This window comes from Hemiscyllium ocellatum, chromosome 13 (assembly GCF_020745735.1).
Source record: "Hemiscyllium ocellatum isolate sHemOce1 chromosome 13, sHemOce1.pat.X.cur, whole genome shotgun sequence".
Classification (NCBI taxonomy): Eukaryota; Metazoa; Chordata; class Chondrichthyes; order Orectolobiformes; family Hemiscylliidae; genus Hemiscyllium; species Hemiscyllium ocellatum.
In genome coordinates this window covers 3,470,636-3,491,449 of record NC_083413.1, presented here as the reverse complement: position 1 = coordinate 3,491,449, position 20,814 = coordinate 3,470,636, and the positions used below count along the sequence as shown (strand labels likewise).

At 43.1% G+C, this 20,814-nt stretch overlaps 1 protein-coding gene across 1 annotated transcript in view; it reads right to left on the bottom strand.

The window, feature by feature from the left end:
* LOC132821747 (collagen alpha-5(IV) chain-like) overlaps positions 1-20,814 on the bottom strand; it is a 276,828-nt gene that overhangs the window by 62,642 nt on the left and 193,372 nt on the right. Inside the window, exons 33-37 of the mRNA XM_060834471.1 lie at positions 19,047-19,136; positions 15,946-16,080; positions 14,975-15,073; positions 5,383-5,472; positions 4,638-4,777 (exon numbers count right to left, since the gene is read on the bottom strand). Coding sequence (XP_060690454.1) covers positions 4,638-4,777; positions 5,383-5,472; positions 14,975-15,073; positions 15,946-16,080; positions 19,047-19,136 — 554 coding nt within the window. The remainder of the gene's footprint in view (positions 1-4,637; positions 4,778-5,382; positions 5,473-14,974; positions 15,074-15,945; positions 16,081-19,046; positions 19,137-20,814) is intronic.

Genomic DNA, 20,814 nt, shown 5'->3' with positions numbered 1-20,814 from the left:
AATGAAATGTTTTAGTCACTTGTTCAGTTTCTATCTCTTGTTAATGGTATGGTTACATTAATCAATATTTTTGAAACCATTTCTATTAGTCCTGAGTTACAAAATCTGGATTATTGGCATGATCGAGCGGTTTTTATACCTTTATACATTGTTAGTGATCTGTGTCATTGTCTGATGGTTAGTTGAAAGCATGGCTGCATTAACTAATGTTCACCTGGACCATCCCATGAAACAAATTGAGCATTATACATACAATTGGCATTAGAAGTAGGTGATGTAATGGAAAGTGTAAAAAAGATGGAGTTGAAGCAAAAGTGCTGTAAAAGAATCTAAGTTGTGCTTGGGCTCCTGAGCCTATGTCTGGCATACTGACACTATTTAAGGATGGGGATGACACTGATAGGGATGAAGGATAGGGCTTTATTCCAGGATACCCACTGAGTCCCTAATGTCTCCTGATAGTCCCCAATTATAAACCTCCCTTTACTCTGAAGATGAAGCGTCCCTGACAGATTAGATTAGATTATTTACAGTGTGGAAACAGGCCCTTCGGCCAAACAAGTCCACCCAACCGTCCGAAGAGCAACTCACCTAGACTCATTCCCCTACATTTACCCTTTCACTATGGGCAATTTAGCATGGCCAATTCACCTAACCTGCAAATATTTGGACAGTGGGAGGAAACCAGAGCACCTGGAGGAAACCCACGCAGACACGGAGAGAATGTGCAAACTCCCCACAGTCAGTTGCCTGAGGCAGGAATTGAACCCGGATCTCTGGTACTGTAAGGCAGCAGTCCTAACTGCTGTGTCACCGTGCCGCCCATATCAGTAACCAGCTTCATAGCCAACTTCATGGGGGTGAGCTGCCTGAGCCATCCTTAATCAGGGGCTCTCTCAGAAAGCAGAGTAATGTTAATGAACCAAGTTCCTGACCACGAGGAGAAACTGGCCCAATTTGCTCAATATGTATGGAGGACAATACAGATGTATAATGTCAATCCTAGGACCTGTCCTAGGGGCTTGAAGGAAAGATTCCCTGACAATGTTGACTAGGCGGACCACTTAATCCAGTCATTAGAATGAGCCTTACAACAACCTGTAAATATTAATGACGTACTGAACTGCAATCCCAAATTTTGGGTGTCAGAAGGTGACTATTGGGAGCAGTTTGTTACTTGTTATGGAATATTTGCAGGCTATCTAGTCTTCATTCGCGAAGCTGCCTCACCTTTGTTTAATGCTATGCTTTTGAAATGTATTCCTTCTGGTTTTGCTGACATGATCCAGACAAACAATATGAAATAATCTCAGAATTTCCGATCACAAATGAGGTGAGCAGTGATCTTCTACTGGGGTGGCCAGAACGAGACTCATATTACAGGTAAAACTGAATATGTCCAGCGACCTCGCGATCCCAATACTCTGTGTGCTAACCCTGGAGAGGGTGATTGAGACCAGCATACCCACTGGAGGTGGAACCTATCTCAGATGCCCCCCCAGCAACCACTGCTGAGCAACCCTTTCTCTGCAGAACCCTGGAAATGGGGACAAGCAACTCCAGTACTACACCTTTGGCACTGGGACCAAGATAGTGAAGTCCCCCCAGGGATAAATAGCAGGGCCTTACTTTAACTGTGGAGATATGGCCTCTGAGGAATGAAGTGTCCTTCTTGCTGCCTTGGAGCTAACGTGAGGATTGACAGGAAAATCGGCAAAACCATTCACTGACTCTCATTATGTTTTTGTTGTGGTCCACGATTACGGAGCCTTTTGGGAACACAGAGGATTTAACCTCCACGGGACAGCCTTTTTTTATGTATATATTTACTGAAATATTTTTCAGTCTTTTCCAAAAACAAACCAAAAAGTTATAAAGGTACCCAAATACAAAAAAGTAGAAAGAATATTGTACTATTATGTTACAGTAACCTTAATCATAAACTGCCTGTTACTCTTCAAGATACAGTGGTCTCCAATTTATTTAACTTAACCCAAATTATAATAAACTCAAATTAAATAAAACAGCATTAAATTAAATTACATTACATTGCACTACATTACATTACTCCACACCTCCACCAAAGCTCTGGTCGACCGGAGCAGCAGTTATTATACCTGTATTTACTAGGCCTCCTCCCCTCGCGGTTCTCAGACCACCATATACACCCCTCATGGCGATATAAAGGCCTGAATCAATATTGCCGACAGGGCCTTGTCTATATAATTTAGAAAGACCGCCATGTCTTATAAAATTGCTCCATTCCGTGGTGCACCGTACTTGTCAGATAATCTTAAGGGGTGTGTCAATTAGCTTCTCTCTCTCTATAATATATTACCAATGTGTGCTGTCCCTCTAATTAAGGACATCTGTCCTGCATTTGTCACAGATCTCTGTAAATAGCATGTTAGGTGATAACTTGCAGTCCTGTTTATTTGAAGAACATGTAGCATCTTTTAGAGCTGACCCTGACAGCTGACCCCTGATTCAGTATCACCTCGGACCATCTGACACATTGTAATTAATGGTCAGCCTGTGTTTCAGGCCATGTCTTGTTTTCCATATAACCTTGTAACTTTCTGCTGTACTTTGGAGTTCTGCCAAGCCATACGTAGGACGGTGGTCTCCCCGTGATGCATTGCTCAAGGTTAATGCTCAAGATCCTGATGAGGGCAAAAGTGAGGACTGCAGATGCTGGAGATTAGAGTTAAGATTAGTGTGGTGCTGGAAAAGCACAGCAGGTCAGGCAGCATCTGAAGAGCAGGAAAATTGACGTTTCGGGCAAAAGCCCTTCGTCAGGAATGATGAAGGGCTTTTGCCCGAAATGTTGATTTTCCTGCTTCTTAGATGCTGCCTGTTCTGCTGTGTTTTTCCAGCACCACACTCATGGTGTGCTCAAGGTCTGCCCCTCGAGACTTTCTTTCAACATCTATCTACCTGCAATTCTACTTTCAAGGAGCTATGAATCTGCACTCTAAGGTCCCTTTGTTCAGCAACACTCCCTAGGACCTTACCAATAACTGTATAAGTCCTGGCCTGATTTGCTTTCCCAAAATGCAGCACCTCACATTTATTTAAATTAAAATCCATCTGCCTTGCCTCAGCCCATTGGCCCATTTGATCAAGATCCCCTTGAAATCCGAGGTAACCTTCTTCATTGTCTACTACAACTTCAATTTTGGTGTCATTTGCAAACTTACTAACTATACCGCCTGTGTTAACATCCAAATCATTGTTATAAATGATGAAAAGTTTAAATCCGGTGAGCTTACCATTTAAAACAAATTTTAGAATTAAAGAAATCAGTGCTGACTGTTTCACAATCTGTAGATATAAAACTGAGGTCTATCTTTATTGGAGTATGCTGTATGACTGATTCCTCAGCCTATCATTTTCACAAGGGGATGCCTAATGTTAAGTGAGCAGTTTGATTGGTAGCTGTACTGCTTATAGAAAAGAAATGTTTGTCTTCATAAGAGATTAGTTAAAGAAATTTAAAAAGTCAATGTGTTGTTTTTTTACAAGGAGTGACATAGTAGACATGTAAAATAAAGCTACCTCAGTATGGTTCTTGCGGGCTGTCCATGATGAATACTATGTCAGTTTACATGGAGAGCGAAAGACACTGGGTGGTGAGCAGGGTATATAGGTTGTCACAAAGCTATTAGAGGGCCATGGAAATGAGTTGGTATGTAGGTGAGCGGAATAGGCTGACAGAGGACGTGCTGGGTTATGGGGTGTGGGCAATGTGGTATAGGTGTCAAAACAAGGTGTGAGGGGGATGTGAATGGGTGGAACATAAGGTAAGCATGGATACAGCATTGGGAATGAGCGAGATGATTAGATTCCTTACAGTATGGAAACAGGCCCTTTGGCCCAACAAGTCCACACCGACCCTCCAAAGAGTAACCCACCCAGACCCATTCCTGTATCCTGTATTTACACCTGACTAATGCACCTAACACTATGGGCAATTTCCCATGGCCAATTAATCTGACCTGCACATCTTTGGATTGTGGGAGGAAACTGGAGCACTCGGAGGAAACCCACGCAGACACGGGGAGAATGTGCAAACTCCACACTGACGGTCGCCCAAGGCAGGGATCAAATCCTGGCACTGTGAGGCAGCAGTGCTAACCACTGAGCCACCATGCCACCCCTGGGAGGGGTAGAGGAAAGGATATGAGGGGTGCAGCCTGGAGGGCCACTTTGGGTGTCCTTTTTATTTATCCTTCACAATATGCTGGTGCACCAAGACAGGACTTCCACATAGCCTACCTTCGCATACAGCAGCTTACTCTCTTGTTCTGGGGTTCCCGGGCTTGTCTCCCAAGGAGCCCCATCACCTTGGAATGAAAAGATAAAGTTCTAGATCACTTTATCCCTGGTATGGGTTTGCGGAGATGGGAAATGTTCCATCTCTCTGCTCTCAACCAAGGAGAAAGATCCAGACCTGTATTTTTTCCGAAGTAGATGCTGCCAGGTCCGCTGTGCAGCTCAAATATTTTCTTCCAACATTTCAAATTACCAGAATCTGCAATTTTTTTTTTCAATGTATTTTTGGATTCATGACATGAATAATTTCATGTCATCAAATTGACCATTTGGTAAACAACGAAGGTTCAGAGTTAATCTACCTTTTCTCCTGGACGGCCTGGGTTGCCATATACTAGTCTGCTTGGTTCTCCTTTCTTTCCCTTTAGGCCAGGGATACCGTCAGAACCAGGTGAAGCTGAAAACCCTGGTGGTCCTGCAAATCCTTTTTCTCCTTTGTCACCTGACAAAATGACCAGAAGAAAAATTCACCACATTGTATCTGATTTGGATGTCCCACACGTACTTTTGTTACAATTTGGTTAGGGACCATTAACATTCAATAAGAACCACATTATCTTTTTTTAATTAAGCAGATTTGATAGTTTTTTGACAAAACAGCTTTCGTATATATTAAAAATATATACGCTTGAAGGAAACAAACACTGCTAACAATAAGCTTTATAATTGTGCATGCTATACATTCAGGCTAATTACTTCTGTAGGACATGTCCACAAGTTTGTTATAGTCCTTTGGAGGATTCCCTTCACCTGCAGCTTTTTCCAAGATAAAGCATTCATTCACCACTTCTTGGTATTTCAGTTCTTAATTTTGCTCTGGGTTGTCCGCAGAATTAATTTACAATGGGTTACGTGTTCAAATTAATTTGCATTTCAGATTAAAAATTCCCATTCGAAAAGCGCTTTGTAACTCTCACTCAGACAAGGAAAGTAGTTGTTTCTGGATAAAACCATTTCAGCGAATATGTTTGGTTTGTTGTTTTATATAGTAGAATAGTTTTAGAAACATACATCACTCCATCTACATGTTCCAAAACTTGAACTTACCTGGCAAGCCCATTGGACCAGTAGACCCAAGAGCTCCAGGAAACCCTGGATTGCCTGGATTACCTGGTAATCCTGGATCACCTGGTGGACCTGTTTGGATAAAAAGGAAGACAATTATAAATTTTACAACTTTCCAGTATCAAGTAACATGGCGGCACATGTCTGTTGCTTCTTCCTCTCTAAGGCATGGCTGTGAAGCAATTTACAACATGGTGACAGTCAGGAAAGCGTGATGGCTCAGTGGTTAGCACAGCTGCCTCACAGCACCAAGGACCTGGGTTTGATTCCAGGCTTGGATGACTGTGTGGAGTTTATGCCTTGTCCATGTGTCTAGGGTTACTTCCATAGTCCAGAGATCTGTACGTTAGGTCGTTTGGCTGTACTAAATTGGCTATAGTGACCAAGGATAGGTAGGCTAAGTGAATTAGCTATTCTAAATGCAGGGTTACGGAGATAGAGGTGGGAGCTGAGTCTAGGAGGGATGCTCTTTAGGGAGTCGGTGTGGACTGGATGGGCCAAAAGGCCTCTTTCTAAATTGTGGGGGATTCTATGAACACAACGAATCGCAATGCGCTAGATTATGATTCAAATGAATAGATGGAATCAACAAAAAAACAAGGATAGCAGCTTCCTTGTACTTACACACAATGGAAAGAATGAACAGCTCTCCTCTGATGTGAATTTGAAGGTGACGGGGGCATTTAGTCAGGTAGAGTGTATCCAGCTGGTTCAGCCTAGTCTGAGAGAGCTTGCTTGTGCTTGGCTTTCTGGTTCAGTGCCAATTGAGGCCCTCAAACCATCAATTAGTGTCCAATTATGGGCCTCCTTGCACCAGCGGCAGTACTGACAGTTACCACATGGGAAGTCTTAAAAGTAGACTCCCCGGAGTGACCTTATTGTTAGACTCTGACTGCCCGATAGAGCATCAGGTCATTTATAAAGGAGGGAGAGCCAGGTGACAGGCATCACATTGCTCTCTCTTCAGGACCCCAGGGCACGTCATCAGCAGCCCCATCCTAGTAACCATCAATCTCCTGTCATTTACACTATGGCTTGAGTGCCTTACTGATCCGAGCAACTTGGTGGATGCATTACCCACAAATTAGATACAAAATTGGATTAACGGTAGGAGACAGGGTGGTGGTGGAGGTTTGTTTCTTGGGCTGGAGGCCTATGACCAGTGGAGTTTCATAGGGATCAGTACTGGATCCACTTTGTTTTCAACATTTTCATTATTTTGTCAATTTGGATGAGGACATAGGAGGCATGGTTAATACATTTCTGGATGAAACAAAAATGTAGTGAAAACAGTGAAGAAGTTATCTAAGATTATTAACAGACCTTGATCAATTGAGTCAATGGGCTGTAGAGTGGCAGATGGAGTTTAATTTGGATAAATGTGAGGTATTGCATTTTGGTAAAAATAACAAGGGCAGGATTTATACATGATGTGGAGATGCCGGTGTTGGACTGGGATGGACAAAGTTAAGAATCACACAACACCAGATTATAATCCAAAAGGCTTATTTAGAAGCACCAGCTTTTGGAGTGCTACTTCAAAATCAGCTGATGAAGGAGCAGCGCTCTGAAAGCTAGTGCTTCCAAATAAACCTGTTGGAGTATAAGGGTTTTTACAATTTTTAAAGGTTTATACAATTCATGGTAGGGCCTTGGTAGCATTGTGGAACAGAGAGAGCTAGGGATTCAGGTATATAATTCTTTGAAATTTGCATCATATCTAGACAGGGGAGTGAAGAAGGTGTTTAGCATGCTTGCCTCAGTATAGGAGTTAGGATGTTGTGCTGAGGTTGTACAGGATGTTGGTGAGGCTTCTTCTGGAATACAGTGTCCAGTTCTGGACACCTTGCTATAGGAAGGATATTATTAAATTAGAGAGGGTTAGGCAATGTTTAACCAGGATGTTGTCAGGAGTGGAGGGTTTGAGTTAGAAGGTGAGACTGAACAGGCTGGGACATTTTCTCTCTGGAGTGCAGCAAGTTGAGATTTATAAAATCATGAGAGGTATAGGCAATGTGAATACCAAGGGATTTTTCCCCAGGTGGGAATTAAAAGCTAGGGAGTGTATTTTAATGACGAAAGGAGAAGGTTTTAAAAAGGAGACGAGGGGCAGCGCTTTCACACAGAGACTGTTTTTTGTGTAATGGACTGCCAGAGGAAGTGGTGGATGCAGGTAGAGTTACAACATTTGAAAGATATTTGGATAAGTACATGAATAGGAACGATTTGAAAGGATATGGGCCAAATACTGGCAAGTGGGACTAATTTAGTTTCAGAACAAGTCGGTGTGGACTAGTTGAACCAAAGGGTCTGTTTCCAAGCTCCATGATTGTATAACATCTACCCCTGCCACAGGCTTTGAAGGTAACAAGAATATTCAGGCATATGATTGACCATCAGCTCTGGAGTAATTTGAGAATTTCCTCCTCATTTCAAAAATTATTGTATATTATTTATGTTGTGCAATTCTGGCCTCATCTTAATTCTGTACCTCAACTATTAAAGCCATATCTTGTTTCCCGTGGCTGATCTGCCAGGCCTGCATGTCCCTGGACACTGCGGGACAGTTTAGTGTGGCCAGTCCACTTGGCCTGCGCATCTTTGGACTGTGGGGAGGGGGGATTGGAGTGCTGGGGGTGGGGGAACAAGCAGTGTCCTACTGAGCAGTCACCCCAGGGGTTTGCTGGGGCCCAGTCCCCTGGCATTGTGGGGCAGCGGTGCTGCCTCTGAGGTACCGTGCCACCTTTCTGGGGGTTGGAGACATACATAGGCAGGTGGAGTGAGTGGACAAAAATCTAGCTGATGGCGAACAAGGTGAGAAAATGTGAAGTTGCTCACTTTAGAAGAAAAACTGATGAAAGCCAAGTTTTACCTAAATAGCGAAGGACTGCGAAATTCTGAGATGCAGAGGGATCCAGATGTTTTGTGTCAAAAAAGGTAATTGTGCGGGGATAACGAGTAATCAAGGTGGATAATGGCAAACTGTCCTACACTAAAAGAGGAATCAAATGCTATAGTGCCGATGTTACTCTCCAGTGATACAGAGCATTGGTGAAGCTGCATCTAGAGGATTGTGCAAAAGAAATAACAGTGGATGCTGGAAATCTGAATCAAAAGTGGAAATTGCTGGAGAAGGTTAAGTGGTATTATTGTGAGAATAATTAATCCAGAGACCATGCAGATGTAGGTTCAAGTCTTGCCATGATGGAATTTGAATTCTCTTTTAACCCTTTGTTGACCCTGTACTGCGAGAGTTTAATGGAGGCAATGTTGAAGGAATTTTAGTTTACTTAGAGACTTAAAAAATTGGAGGAGTCTTTCCTCTGGATTCACCCCATGCTGTCCCTGTCCCTGGAATGTTTAATGGGGACAGTGTCGAGAGAGAGAATTGAAACTATTGCTGGTCGTTGGGAAAAAACAGACATTGTTGGTCGGCAATGAGGAGGTAGATGTGTCTGGGCAGAACTCTGGGAGTTGGTGGAAGTTTGAAAGCAGATGGGGACCCAGAGCAGGACTCTGGTGGCTGGCGGTGAGACAGCAGCGTGGAGATGTAGGGATCAAGAGATCAAGTGTAGTGCAGGATGGGAGTTGGAGGGGCAGGGATTGAGAGATCAAACCCAGTGCAGGATGGGAGTTGGAGGCACGGGGATCGATAGATCAAGCCCAGTGCGGGATGGGAGTTGGAGGCACGGGGATCGATAGATCAAACCCAGTGCGGGATGGGAGTTGGAGGCACGGGGATCGATAGATCAAGCCCAGTGCAGGATGGGAGCTGGAGGCGCAGGAATCGAGAGATCAAGCGTAGTGCAGGATGGGAGTTAGAGGCACGGGGATCGATAGATCAGGTCCATTGCAGGATGGGAATTGGAGGCGCGGGGATTGAGAGATCAAACCCAGTGCAGGATGGGAGTTGGAGGCGCAGGGATTGATAGATCAAGCCCAGTGCGGGATGGGAGTTGGAGGCACAGTGATCAAGAGATCAAGCCCAGTGCAGGATGGGAGTTTGCAGCGAGGTGGAGGCGCAGTGATTGAGAGATCAAGCCCAGTGAGGGAGTGACATCGAGCCCTCATGAGGAAAGCCCAGTATAGATTGACAGCAGGCCCATGGCTAAAGAAAGACTTCAGAACATAGAATAATACAGCGCAGAACAGGCCCTTCAGCCTTTGACATTGCGCCGACCTGTGAACTATTCTCAGCTTGTCCCTCTCCACTATCCCATCATCATCCATATGCTTATGCAAGGATTGTTTAAATCTCCCTAATGTAACTGAGTTAACTACATTGGCAGGCAGGGCATTCCACACCCTTACCACTCTCTGAGTAAAGAACCTGCCTCTGACATCTGTCTTAAATCTATCACCCCTCAATTTGTAGTTATGCCCCCTCGTACACGCTGACGTCATCATCCGTAGGAAAAGACTTTCACTGTCGACCGTATCTAATCCTCTGATCATCTAGTATGTCTCTATCAAATCCCCTCTTAGTCTTCTTCTGAGAACAGACCCAAGTCTCTCAGCCTTTCCTCATAAGACATTCCCTCCAGACTAGGCAACATCCTGGTAAATCTCCTCTGCACCGTTTCCAATGCTTCCACATCCTTCCCGAAATATGGGGACCAGAACTGTACACAATATTCCAAGTGTGGCCGCACCAGGGTTTTGTATAATTGCAGCATGATATTGCAGTTTCGGAACTCAATCCCTCTACCAATGAAACCGAACACACCGTATGCCTTCTTAACAGCACTATCCACCTGGGTGGCAACTTTCAGGGATCTATGTACATGGACTCCAATATCCCTCTGCACATCCACACTACCAAGAATCTTCCCATTGACCCAGTATTCTGCCTTCCTGTCATTCTTCCCAAAGTGCATCACCTCACATTTAGCTGCAATGAACTCCATTTGCCACCTCTCAGCCCAATTCTGCAGTTTATCCAAGTCCCCCCTGCAACCTGTGACATTCTTCCAAACTGTCCATTACTCCACCGAGTTTAGTGTCATCTGCAAACTTACTAACCAATGCACTTATGCCTGCGCCTAAGTCATTTATAAAAATGACAAACAGCAGTGGTCCCAAAACAGATCCTTGTGGCACACCACTAATAACCAGACTCTAGGCTGAATATTTTTCATCAACCACCACTCGCTGCCTTCTTCCAGAAAGCCAGTTTCTAATCCAATCTGCTAAATCACCCTCAATCCCATGCCTCTGCATTTTCTCCAACAGCCTACCATGTGGAACCTTATCAAAGGCTTTACTGAAGTCCATGTATACCACGTCAACTGCCCTACCCTCATCTACATGCTTGTTCACCTTCTCAAAAAACTCAATGTGGTTTGTGAGACACGACATGTCTTTGACTAAACCATGTTGACTATCTGAAATCAAATTGTTGCTTGCTAGATTATTATAAATCTTATCTCTTATAATCCTTTTCAAAACCTTTCCTACAACAGAAGAAAGGCTCACTGGTCTACCTGGGTCATCTCTACTGCCCTTCTTGAAATCCTTCAGTCCCCTGGTACTTAACCTGCAGACAATGATGACTCAAATATCAAAGCCAAAGGCTCTGCTATCTCCTCCCTAGCTTCGCAGAGAATCCTCGATAAGTCCCATCTGGCCCAGGGGATTTGTCTACTTTCACTCCTTCTAGAATTGATAACACCTGTTTGTAACTAACCTTGATCCTTTCTAGTCTAATATCTTGTGCGTCATTCTTCTCCTCTACAATATTCTTCTTTTCCTGAGTGAAAACCGATGAGAAATGTTCGTTTAGCACCTCTCCGATCTCCACAGGGTCCACACTCAACTTCTCACTTTTGTCTTTGACTGACCCTATTCCTATCCTAGTCATCCTCTTTTTCCACACATACCTATAGAAAGCTTTAGGATTCTCCTTTATTCTATTTGCTAAAGACTGCTTGTGTCCTCTCTTTACCCTTCTTAATTATCTCTTTAAATCTTTCTGAGCTCATCTGTAACTCTCCATCGCCTCATCTGAACCATCTTGCCTTAACACATAAGCCTCCTTCTTCTGCTTAACAAAGGATGCAACTTCTGTGGTAAACCACACTTCCCATACATTATCACTTTTTCCCTGCCGTACAGGGACATACTTATCAAGGACACGCAATATCTGTTCCTTAAACCAGCTCCACATTTCCATTGTCTGCATCCCCTGCATTTTACTACCCCATTCTATGCACCCTAATTCTTCCCGAGTTGCATTATAATTGCCCTTGCCCCATCGATAACTCTTGACCTATGGCATGTATCTATCCCTTTCCATTGCTAAACTAAATGTAACTGAATTATGGTCACTCTCGCCAAAGTGCTCACCAACAACTAAATCAAACACCTGCCCTGGTTCATTACCAAGCACCAGATCCAGTGTGGCCTCCCCTCTTGTCGGCCCTTCGACAAACTGTGTCAGGAAACCCTCCTGTACACATTGGACAAAACCTGATCCATCTGACGTACTAGAGTTATAGCATTTCCAGTCAATGTTGGGGAAGTTAAAGACCCCCATAATGATCACCCTGTTACTTTCACTCCTACCCAGAATAATTTTGCCAATTCTCCCTTCCACCTCCCTGGACCTCTGCGGAGGCCTAATTAAAAAAACACCCAGCAGTGTGACCTCTCCTCTCCTGTTTCTAACCTCAGCCCACACTACTTCAGTAGACGAGGCCTCATCAAAGTTCTTTCAGCCACTGTTATACCATCCTTGACTAAGAAGGCCATGCCTCCCCCTCTTTTACCACCTTCCCTGATCTTAATGAAAGATCCAAACCCTGGAACCTGCAACATCCATTTCTCACCCTGCTCTATCCATATCTCCGAAATGGCCACAACATCGAAGTCCCAGGTACCTATCCATGCTGCAAGCTCACCTACCTTATTCTGGATATTTCTGGCATTGAAGTAGACACACTTCAAACCAGCTTGCTGTTTGCCAGCGCGTTCCTGTGACTGTGAAATCCTGTCCATGTCCTCCCTATTCTCATCCTCCTGTGCACTGCAACTACACCTCAGGTTCCCATTCCCCTGTTGAGCTAGTTTAAAGGATTAATTTGGAACATTTTATTTCTTATTTACTACTTTATACTGCCAAGAACTGTAATGTTGAACTTCTAACTTATGTCTTTGTTTTTGTATTCTTTACTAAGATTTTGTGCTGTGAGTGGTGACATTGTACCCGTTTCACCGTACTATTTGAGTAGACTTGATAACAAAACTTAATTCTAATCCTAATCTGGTTCACTAATGCCCTTCAGGGAAGGAAACTGCCATCCTTACTTGGTCTGACCTACATGTGACTTCAAACAGCAGTATGGTTGACTCTTAACAATTTGGAGTAGGCAATAAATTCTAGCCTAGCCAGTGACATCCTGTAGATGAGTAAGATAAGAAGGTCTGGCAGTGTCTGTGGGGATAGAGAACATGGGTGATGTTTTTGGTCCAGTTCTGAAGATCTTTCATGGCTCTGGGCCCAGAAAGTTGACTTTTTCTCGCAGATGCTGCCAGACCTGCTGAGTTTCTCCAGTTTTCTGTGTGCAGTTTTGGTCTCCTTATTTCCAGAAGGATATAGACATATGGGTGGTTGCTCAGAGGAGTTTTACCTGTTGTGGGTGAATTAAGGAAAGGTTGCAGACACACTGGAGTTTAGAAGAGTGAAGGGTGACTTGAATGAAGTGTATCAGGTCCTGTAAAAAGTGAGGTCTGCAGATGTTGGAGATCAGAGCTGAAAATGTGTTGCTGGTTAAAGCGCAGCAGGTCAGGCAGCATCCAAGGAACAGGAAATTCGATGTTTCGGGCATAAGCCTGATGAAGGACTTATGCCTGAAACGTCGAATTTCCTGTTCCTTGGATGCTGCCTGACCTGCTGCGCTTTAACCAGCAACACATTTTCAGCTCTGTATCAGATCCTGAACAGTCTTGATAGGGTGACAGTGGAAAAATACAGGGTGCATCATTGGTGAGGCCACTTTTGGAGTAAAGCATACAGTTCTGGTCTCCCTTTTATAGGAAGGATATTATTAAACTGGAGAGGTGCAGAAAAGATTGACATAGATGTTAATGAGACTGGAAGGTTTGAGAGGTTGGGACTTTTTCTCTGGAGTGTCAGAGGCTGAAGGGTGACCTTATAGATGTTTATAAAATCATTAGAAGCATAGATAAGGTAAATACCCAAAGTCTTTTTCTCAAGGTAAGGGAATCCAAAACTAGAGGGCACAAAATCATTAGAAGCATAGATAAGGTAAATACCCAAAGTCTTTTTCTCAAGGTAAGGGAATCCAAAACTAGACGGCACAGTTGAGGGTGAGAGGGAAAAGTTTTAAAAGGGACATTTTCATTCAGAGGGTGATGTGTGTATGGAATGAGCTGCCAGAGGAAGTGGTGGATGCTGGTACAAATACAACATTTAAAAGGTATCTGGATGGGTGTATGGATTGGACAGATTTAGAGGAATATGGGCCAAATGCAGGCAAATGGGACTAATTCAATTTAGGAAACTTGATCAGTGTGGATGAGTTGGACCAAAGGGTCTGTTTCTGTGCTGTATGACTCTGTGACTATGTCGTTGAGCTACAGATAGAGGCTAGTTTTGGCACAATACAAGCATTTTCCTCATGAAGCTAGGAGGGGAAAAGGGAGCACGAAAAATAAATAAATAGAGAGAAAATAGAGCTGAAAATGAAAGTCTGCTGCCAACAGGAGGTGGAAATTCTCAAATGTTGCACAAGTTATTGGGAAAAGAAAACACCAATACCAGCAGCATTTAGTAAGGAGTGGCATTGAAGATGAGTTACATACGCAATACCTGGCAGGGGAATGGGAAAAGGAAACTGAAGGCAAGTGGTATCTGTATATATTGTCTTCTATATTATCATTTGGTCCCAAGTGCCATTTTACTGACTTATGTGTGCTTCCATTGCAGATATCTTACAAAACCTGGTACGTCCAATGTGGCTGAGAAGTTTCATTAGGCAGGCAGAGAGTTCTCCCCGTTCCCTATGAGGACACGTCGAAAACGTTGCTGGTCTGCCCTTCCTAGTCACATCCACAAACTGGTTTCAGATTTCTAGTGAAGCTTATATTAGTGCCAGCAGGGGCACTTGGCACAGATTCATTGACCTGCCTGAAATTGAGCAGCAGTCTCTTTTTGAGCAGACAGTTGGTTTGTTAGTTTTAAAATGAATTTTCAATCAAGGATAGGCAGAAGAGCTGTCAATCTCCCCACAGCATCTCAGAGAGTCATAATCCTACCTCGGTAATAGGAGAATCAGTCCAGATGGTTTGATTTCATGAAACAAAAACATAAAATGCTGGAGAAACTCAGCAGGTCTGGCAGAATCTGTGGAGAGAAAACAGAGTCAACATTTGGGATCCAGTGACCTATCTTCAGGGTCTTCTCCAGCAATTTCTGTTTTTGTTTCAGATTGATTGCATTTGCAGTTCTTTTTTTGTTTAGTTACACTTCATATAAAGGCAGTAAATGTTGTCACAATTACGCTGTATTTAAGCAATGAATTTGTTGTGTTGAGCTGTCCTTGAATCCTGGTACCTGCTGGACCTGGAGGTCCTGGTGCTCCATCTTTACCTTTGTGACCTGGCCCACCAGGGCAACCAGTCTCACCTCTTGGTCCCGTTATTCCTTGCGAACCTGGTAAGGAAATATATTTATTTTGCAATTTAAGAAATAGCACTTCCAACTCCTCATCCTTTTAGAGATTCCCAATTTAAAATTGGGAAGGTTTACTGGAATGTTAAAAGGAATGAATGAATTGTCTTTTGAGGAAAGGTTAGAGAGACTGAACTTGTTTTCATTGGAGTTTAGAAGGCTGAAAGGTGACTTATTTGAAGTCTTGTCAAGGTGGACATGGGAATGAAGTTTCCTCTTGTGGATGATAGCAGACTTAGGGGGCACGGTTTTAAAATTAGCAGTCAGACTTTTAGGACAGAAATTAGGATTTTCTTTCACTAACACATTTGTGTGACTTTGGAAGTCAATGCCTTAGAAGGCAGTAGAGGCAGGTTCATTGAAGATTTTTAAGGCGGAAATGGATAGCTTCTTGTTAGGCGAGGGATCAGAAATCACTAGGACTAGATGAAAATGTGGATTTTGAAACAGAGATAAATCAGCCATGACCTTATTGAATAGTGGAGCAGGTTCAAGGGGTTGAATGACTAACTTCTGCTCCCAATAAATGCTTGCTTTTGGAAGACCTTCTGCAAAATTCAGCAGCCAATGCTCTGTTCTCATCCAAACGTTGAAATAACACTCCTTCTCTGAGTTATTAAACATTTGCACAACTGTAAAGGAGCAGTTATTTAGGAAGGGACGTAAGGGAATTTGGATTGGAGTACAATCTCAATTTTCTTAAATTTAACAGCTGGTTTGCAGTATTTAGTTGAACAGGGAAACCTGGAACAAAGGATATGAGTAGTGTATGTTTATTTGTGGGTAGATGTGTTTAGATCAATATGCAATTATTTCACTTTATATTTATTTTCAAAAAACTTTTTGCGACTTACCTTGTAGCCCAGGGTCTCCCATGACACCTTTTACTGTTATATCATGCGTAACTGATTTCATTCCTTTTTCACCTTTTTGACCTATCTGACCAATTGCACCTTTTTTACCCTTTGGTCCTGGTTGACCTTTAGAACCTGCATTAAACAGAAGAAAAACAGAGAAACAAATGCACTTTGTTATTTTTAGTAGCAGTATTTCCTTGTTTTTTTAATGTATTCAAAGTTGTGAAACTTTAGACCTCGAAATATGTGTGTTCATCCCAGTCTCTGTGTACTCAGCTATTATTAGAGTCATAGAGATGTACAGCATGGAAACAGACCCTTCGGTCCAACCTGTCCATGCCGACCAGATATCCCAACCCAATCTAGTCCCACCTGCCAGCACCCGGCCCATATCCCTCCGAACCCTTCCTATTCATATATCCATCCAAATACCTCTTAAATGTTGCAATTGTACCATCCTCCACCACATCCTCTGGCAGCTCATTCCATATACGTACCACCCTCTGCATGAAAAAGTTGCCCCTTAGCTCTCTTTTATATCTTTCCCCTCTCACCCTAAACCTATGCCCTCTAGTTCTGGACTCCCCGACCCCAGGGAAAAGACTTTGTCTATTTACCCTATCCATGCCCCTCATAATTTTGTAAACCTCTATAAGGTCACCCCTCAGCCTCCAATGCTCCAGGGAAAACAGCCCCAGCCTGTTCAGCCTCTCCCTATAGCTCAAATCCTCCAACCGTGGCAACATCCTTGTAAATCTTTTCTGGACCCTTTCAAGTTTCACAACATCTTTCCGATAGGCAGGAGACCAGAATTGCATGCAATATTCCAACAGTGACCTAACCAATGTCCTGTACAGCCACAACATAACCTCCCAACTCCTGTACTCAGTACTCTGACCAATAAAAGAAAGCATACCAAACGCCTTCTTCACTATCTTATCTACCTGTGACTCCACTTTCAAGGAGCTATGAACCTGCACTCCAAGGTCTCTTTGTTCAGCAGCACTCCCTGGGACCTTACCACTAAGTGTATAAGTCCTGCTAAAATTTGCTTTCCCAAAATGCAGCACCTCACATTTATCTGAATTAAACTCCATCTGCCACTTCTCAGCCCATTGGCCCATCTGGTCCAGATCCTGTTGTAATCTGAGGTAAAGCCAATTTTGGTGTCATCTGCAAACTTACTAACTCTACCTCTTATGCTCGCATCCAAATCATTTAAGTACATTACAAAAAGTAGAGGACCCAGCACCGATCCTTGTGGCACTCCTCTGGTCACAGGCCTCCACCTCCACCCTCTGTCTTCTACCTTTGAGCTAGTTCTGTATCCAAATGGCTGGTTCTCCCTGTATTCCATGAGATCTAACCTTGTTCACCAATTTCCCATGGGGAACCTTGTCTAATGCCTTTCTGATGTCCATTTAGATCACATCTACCGCTCTGCCCTCATTGTTAATGCCCATTTTAAATCTTTCCACTCTCACCTAAACCTATGCCCTCTAGTTCTGGACTCCCCAACCCTAGGGAAAAGACTTTGTCTATTTGCCCTATCCATGCCCCTCATGATTTTATAAACCTCTGTAAGGTCACCCTTCAGCTTTTGACGCTACAGGGAAAGCGGTCCCAGCCTATTCAGCCCCTCTCCATAGCTCAAATCCTTCACCCTGGCAATATCTACAAAGTACAGGTGACCAGTGAATAAACTGCAGTGCTGAATCAACAATCAGATTTAAAATGATTTACTAAAGGAGCAAATATGATGCAAGAATAAGTTTTCTCACACAGTGAGTAGTTGGGGGTCTGGAATACACTGCCTGGAAGAATGATGGCAGTTATAGAGTCATACAGCATGGAAACAGATCCTTCAATCAAACCAGTCTGGACCAGAATCCCAAACTGAACTAGTTCCACCTGCCTTCAAAATGCATTCAAGAAGGAATTGAATGATTACTTAGATAGAAATAATGTGCATGGTTTCAGGGAGAAAGTTGTAAATTGCCAGTAGATAATAATGCTCATTGAAGGCAGAAATGATGGGCCAAAGGTCTCCTCCTATACCATGGCACTTCTGTGATTTATGATCAATAATTGCTGCCTATCTCTATTCTGTTTGTGTTGTGTGCAAGATGTTAGTGATTCAATTGAATCCTGGAAGATGAGGATTTTCACATGGCATCTTTGCTACCTCAGTGACTAGATTAGATTAGATTACTTACAGTGTGGAAACAGGCCCTTCGGCCCAATAAGTCCACACTGACCCGCCGAAGCGAAACCCACCCATTCCACTACATTTACCCCTTTTACCTAACACTAGGGGCAATTTAGCATGGCCAATTCACCTGGCCTACACATCTTTGGACTGTGGGAGGAAACCGGAGCACCCGGAGGAAACCCACGCAGACACGGGGAGAATGTGCAAACTCCACACAGTCAGTCACCTGAGTCGGGAATTGAACCCGGGTCTCTGGCGCTGTGAGGCAGCAGTGCTAACCACAGTGCCACCGTGCCACCCAACACAGTGACACGAACACAGTGGGGATTAGTTGGGTACAGTTTCTTATCTACAGAAACTAAAGCACTCTTGATGGGGAACCAACCTCCCCCTTACATTGGCAGCTTGTTACAGAAAAGCAGTACTGTTAATTTAGATCCTTCTGCAATATACTTTGGAAAGTGAAAGAGAGCAGAGAAGCCACTTATCTCTGCCTCTGATGATCCATTATATAGGTTGCCAGTTCATATGTAGGATGTCTGGGTATTTGTGTTCAGTATAATAGATTATTCTGGTCTATGTACCAACAATCATCTAGAATTGTAATGTTTAGAGATTGATGAATTTGTCATGAGTGTAAAAATAAGACCGGCAAATTCTAAAATCGACACAAATATTTGAAAGAGCATTTGATTTGAATATCTTGAACAAAACAGGTGCTTATTTAAGATACAATGCTGAACCCATGACTCAGGCTACATGTTCTAATTAAATTTCCCTAGCTAACAACATTCACTGCATTTACAAAGTTTAGATATTTTGATCATGTGACTTGCTACATGAATGGACAATTTTATTTTTTGTCTCTACACCTGAATTCTATTACCTTTCTCTCCTGCGGGGCCTTGAAATCCTTGTTCACCAGTGAGGCCTGGATTCCCTGGCTCTCCCATAACACCAGGTTCACCTTTTGGACCTGTTTGAAGATTGGGAACAATCATATGACATGGAAATATTTATTTGGCAACAAATTTAAGACAGTTTTCTGAGTTAAATATCACAGTGATTCTTAAGGATTCTTCATAAACTATTTATCACAAAACCTTCTGGAATTCTCTGCTCAAATACTGGTCCAATCCACAAACCACCACAAGTATAGCAAGGAGAAATGTTCTAAATCCACCCAGCAAGGACAGGTCCAAAACCTGGTGCACAACAGCCAACTGAGTTAACCAGATCCCCAAGGAGCCTGAGTTGCCATGGCAATATACACTTTTACATTCATATTTATAACTTAGACCTATGAGTAGTGATAGGAGGGATTCCAATTTAATTTCGTTAGTGGCTGACCAAGAATCTCTCCACTCCTACCATTGCCATTATTGTGTGTTGGAAGGAGAGACAAGTTGATATTCAATCTGTTTGGCTGTGTTATAAACGCACCTTCATGGCCGCTGAGTTCTGGAGTGGGACTTAAACCGGGAGCTGCTCACTAGAGGCAGGGGTACTAAAGGTAAATATTCTATAGAGCCTTTGTCTTTTGACTGTTGGTTGGTTAACCTGAGAATCACCATGTTTCAGGTGAGGAGCAAGGTTGACAAAACCAGACTTACATGGTGACCTCAGCTGTTACGGGAATGAACCTACTCTGTTGGTTTTATTCTGCATCATAAACCAGCCATCTAGCCAACTGAGCTAACTGAACCCCATGGCAGGGAGACTATCACTGTGCTGAAAAAGACCTCTCTTCATCACTAATACTTTAGTGCAAACACCCAATGGGTAAATAAGATTCTTTCTTAGAAAATGGCCCTCAGGCCAAATGGGGTAATGTCAACAATGTGGCATTCACTATGTTTTATGCTTACAGTTTGCAAATAACACAAAGGTAGGTGGGTGCACAGGTAATGTTGAGGAAGTGGGGAGACTGCAGATGGACTTAGACAAGCTAGGAGAGTGGGCAAAAAAGTGGTAGATGGAATACAATGTGGGAAAGTGTGAGGTTATGCACTTTTGTAGAAAGTATAGAAGTGTAGCCTATTTTCTAAATGGGGAAAGGCTTCGGAAATCTGAAATGCAAAGGGACTTGGGAGTCCTAGTTCAGGATTCTCTTAAGGTTAACATGCAGGTTCATTTGAAAGTTAGGAAGTCAAATGCAGTGTTAGCATTCATTTCACGAGGGCTAGAATACTAGAGCAGAGATTTACTCCAGACTCTCTAAAAGGCTCTGGTTAGATTGTATTTGGAATATTGTAAGCAGTTTTTGGCCCTGTATTTTAGCAAAGATGTGCAGGTTTTAGAGGGCATCCAGAGGAGGTTTACAAGAATGATCCCGGGGATGAAGGGCTTGTCATATGAGGTGCAGTTGAGGACTCTGGGTTTGTACTTGATGGAGTTTAGAAGGATGAGGAGGGGGAAATTTGATTGAAACTTACAGAATATTGAAAGGCCTGGGCAAGGAGAAGGTGTTTTGACTAGTAGGAGAGACTAGGTCTCAAGGGCACAGCCTCAGAGTGAAGAGGCGACCCTTTAGAACTGAGATAAGGTGGAATTTCTTCAGCGGACTTTGGTTAATCTGTGGGACTCGGTTTTCACAGCCTCTGCAACAACAAGTCTTTGAGTATGTTTAAGACTTGATTAGTTCTTGATTAGTA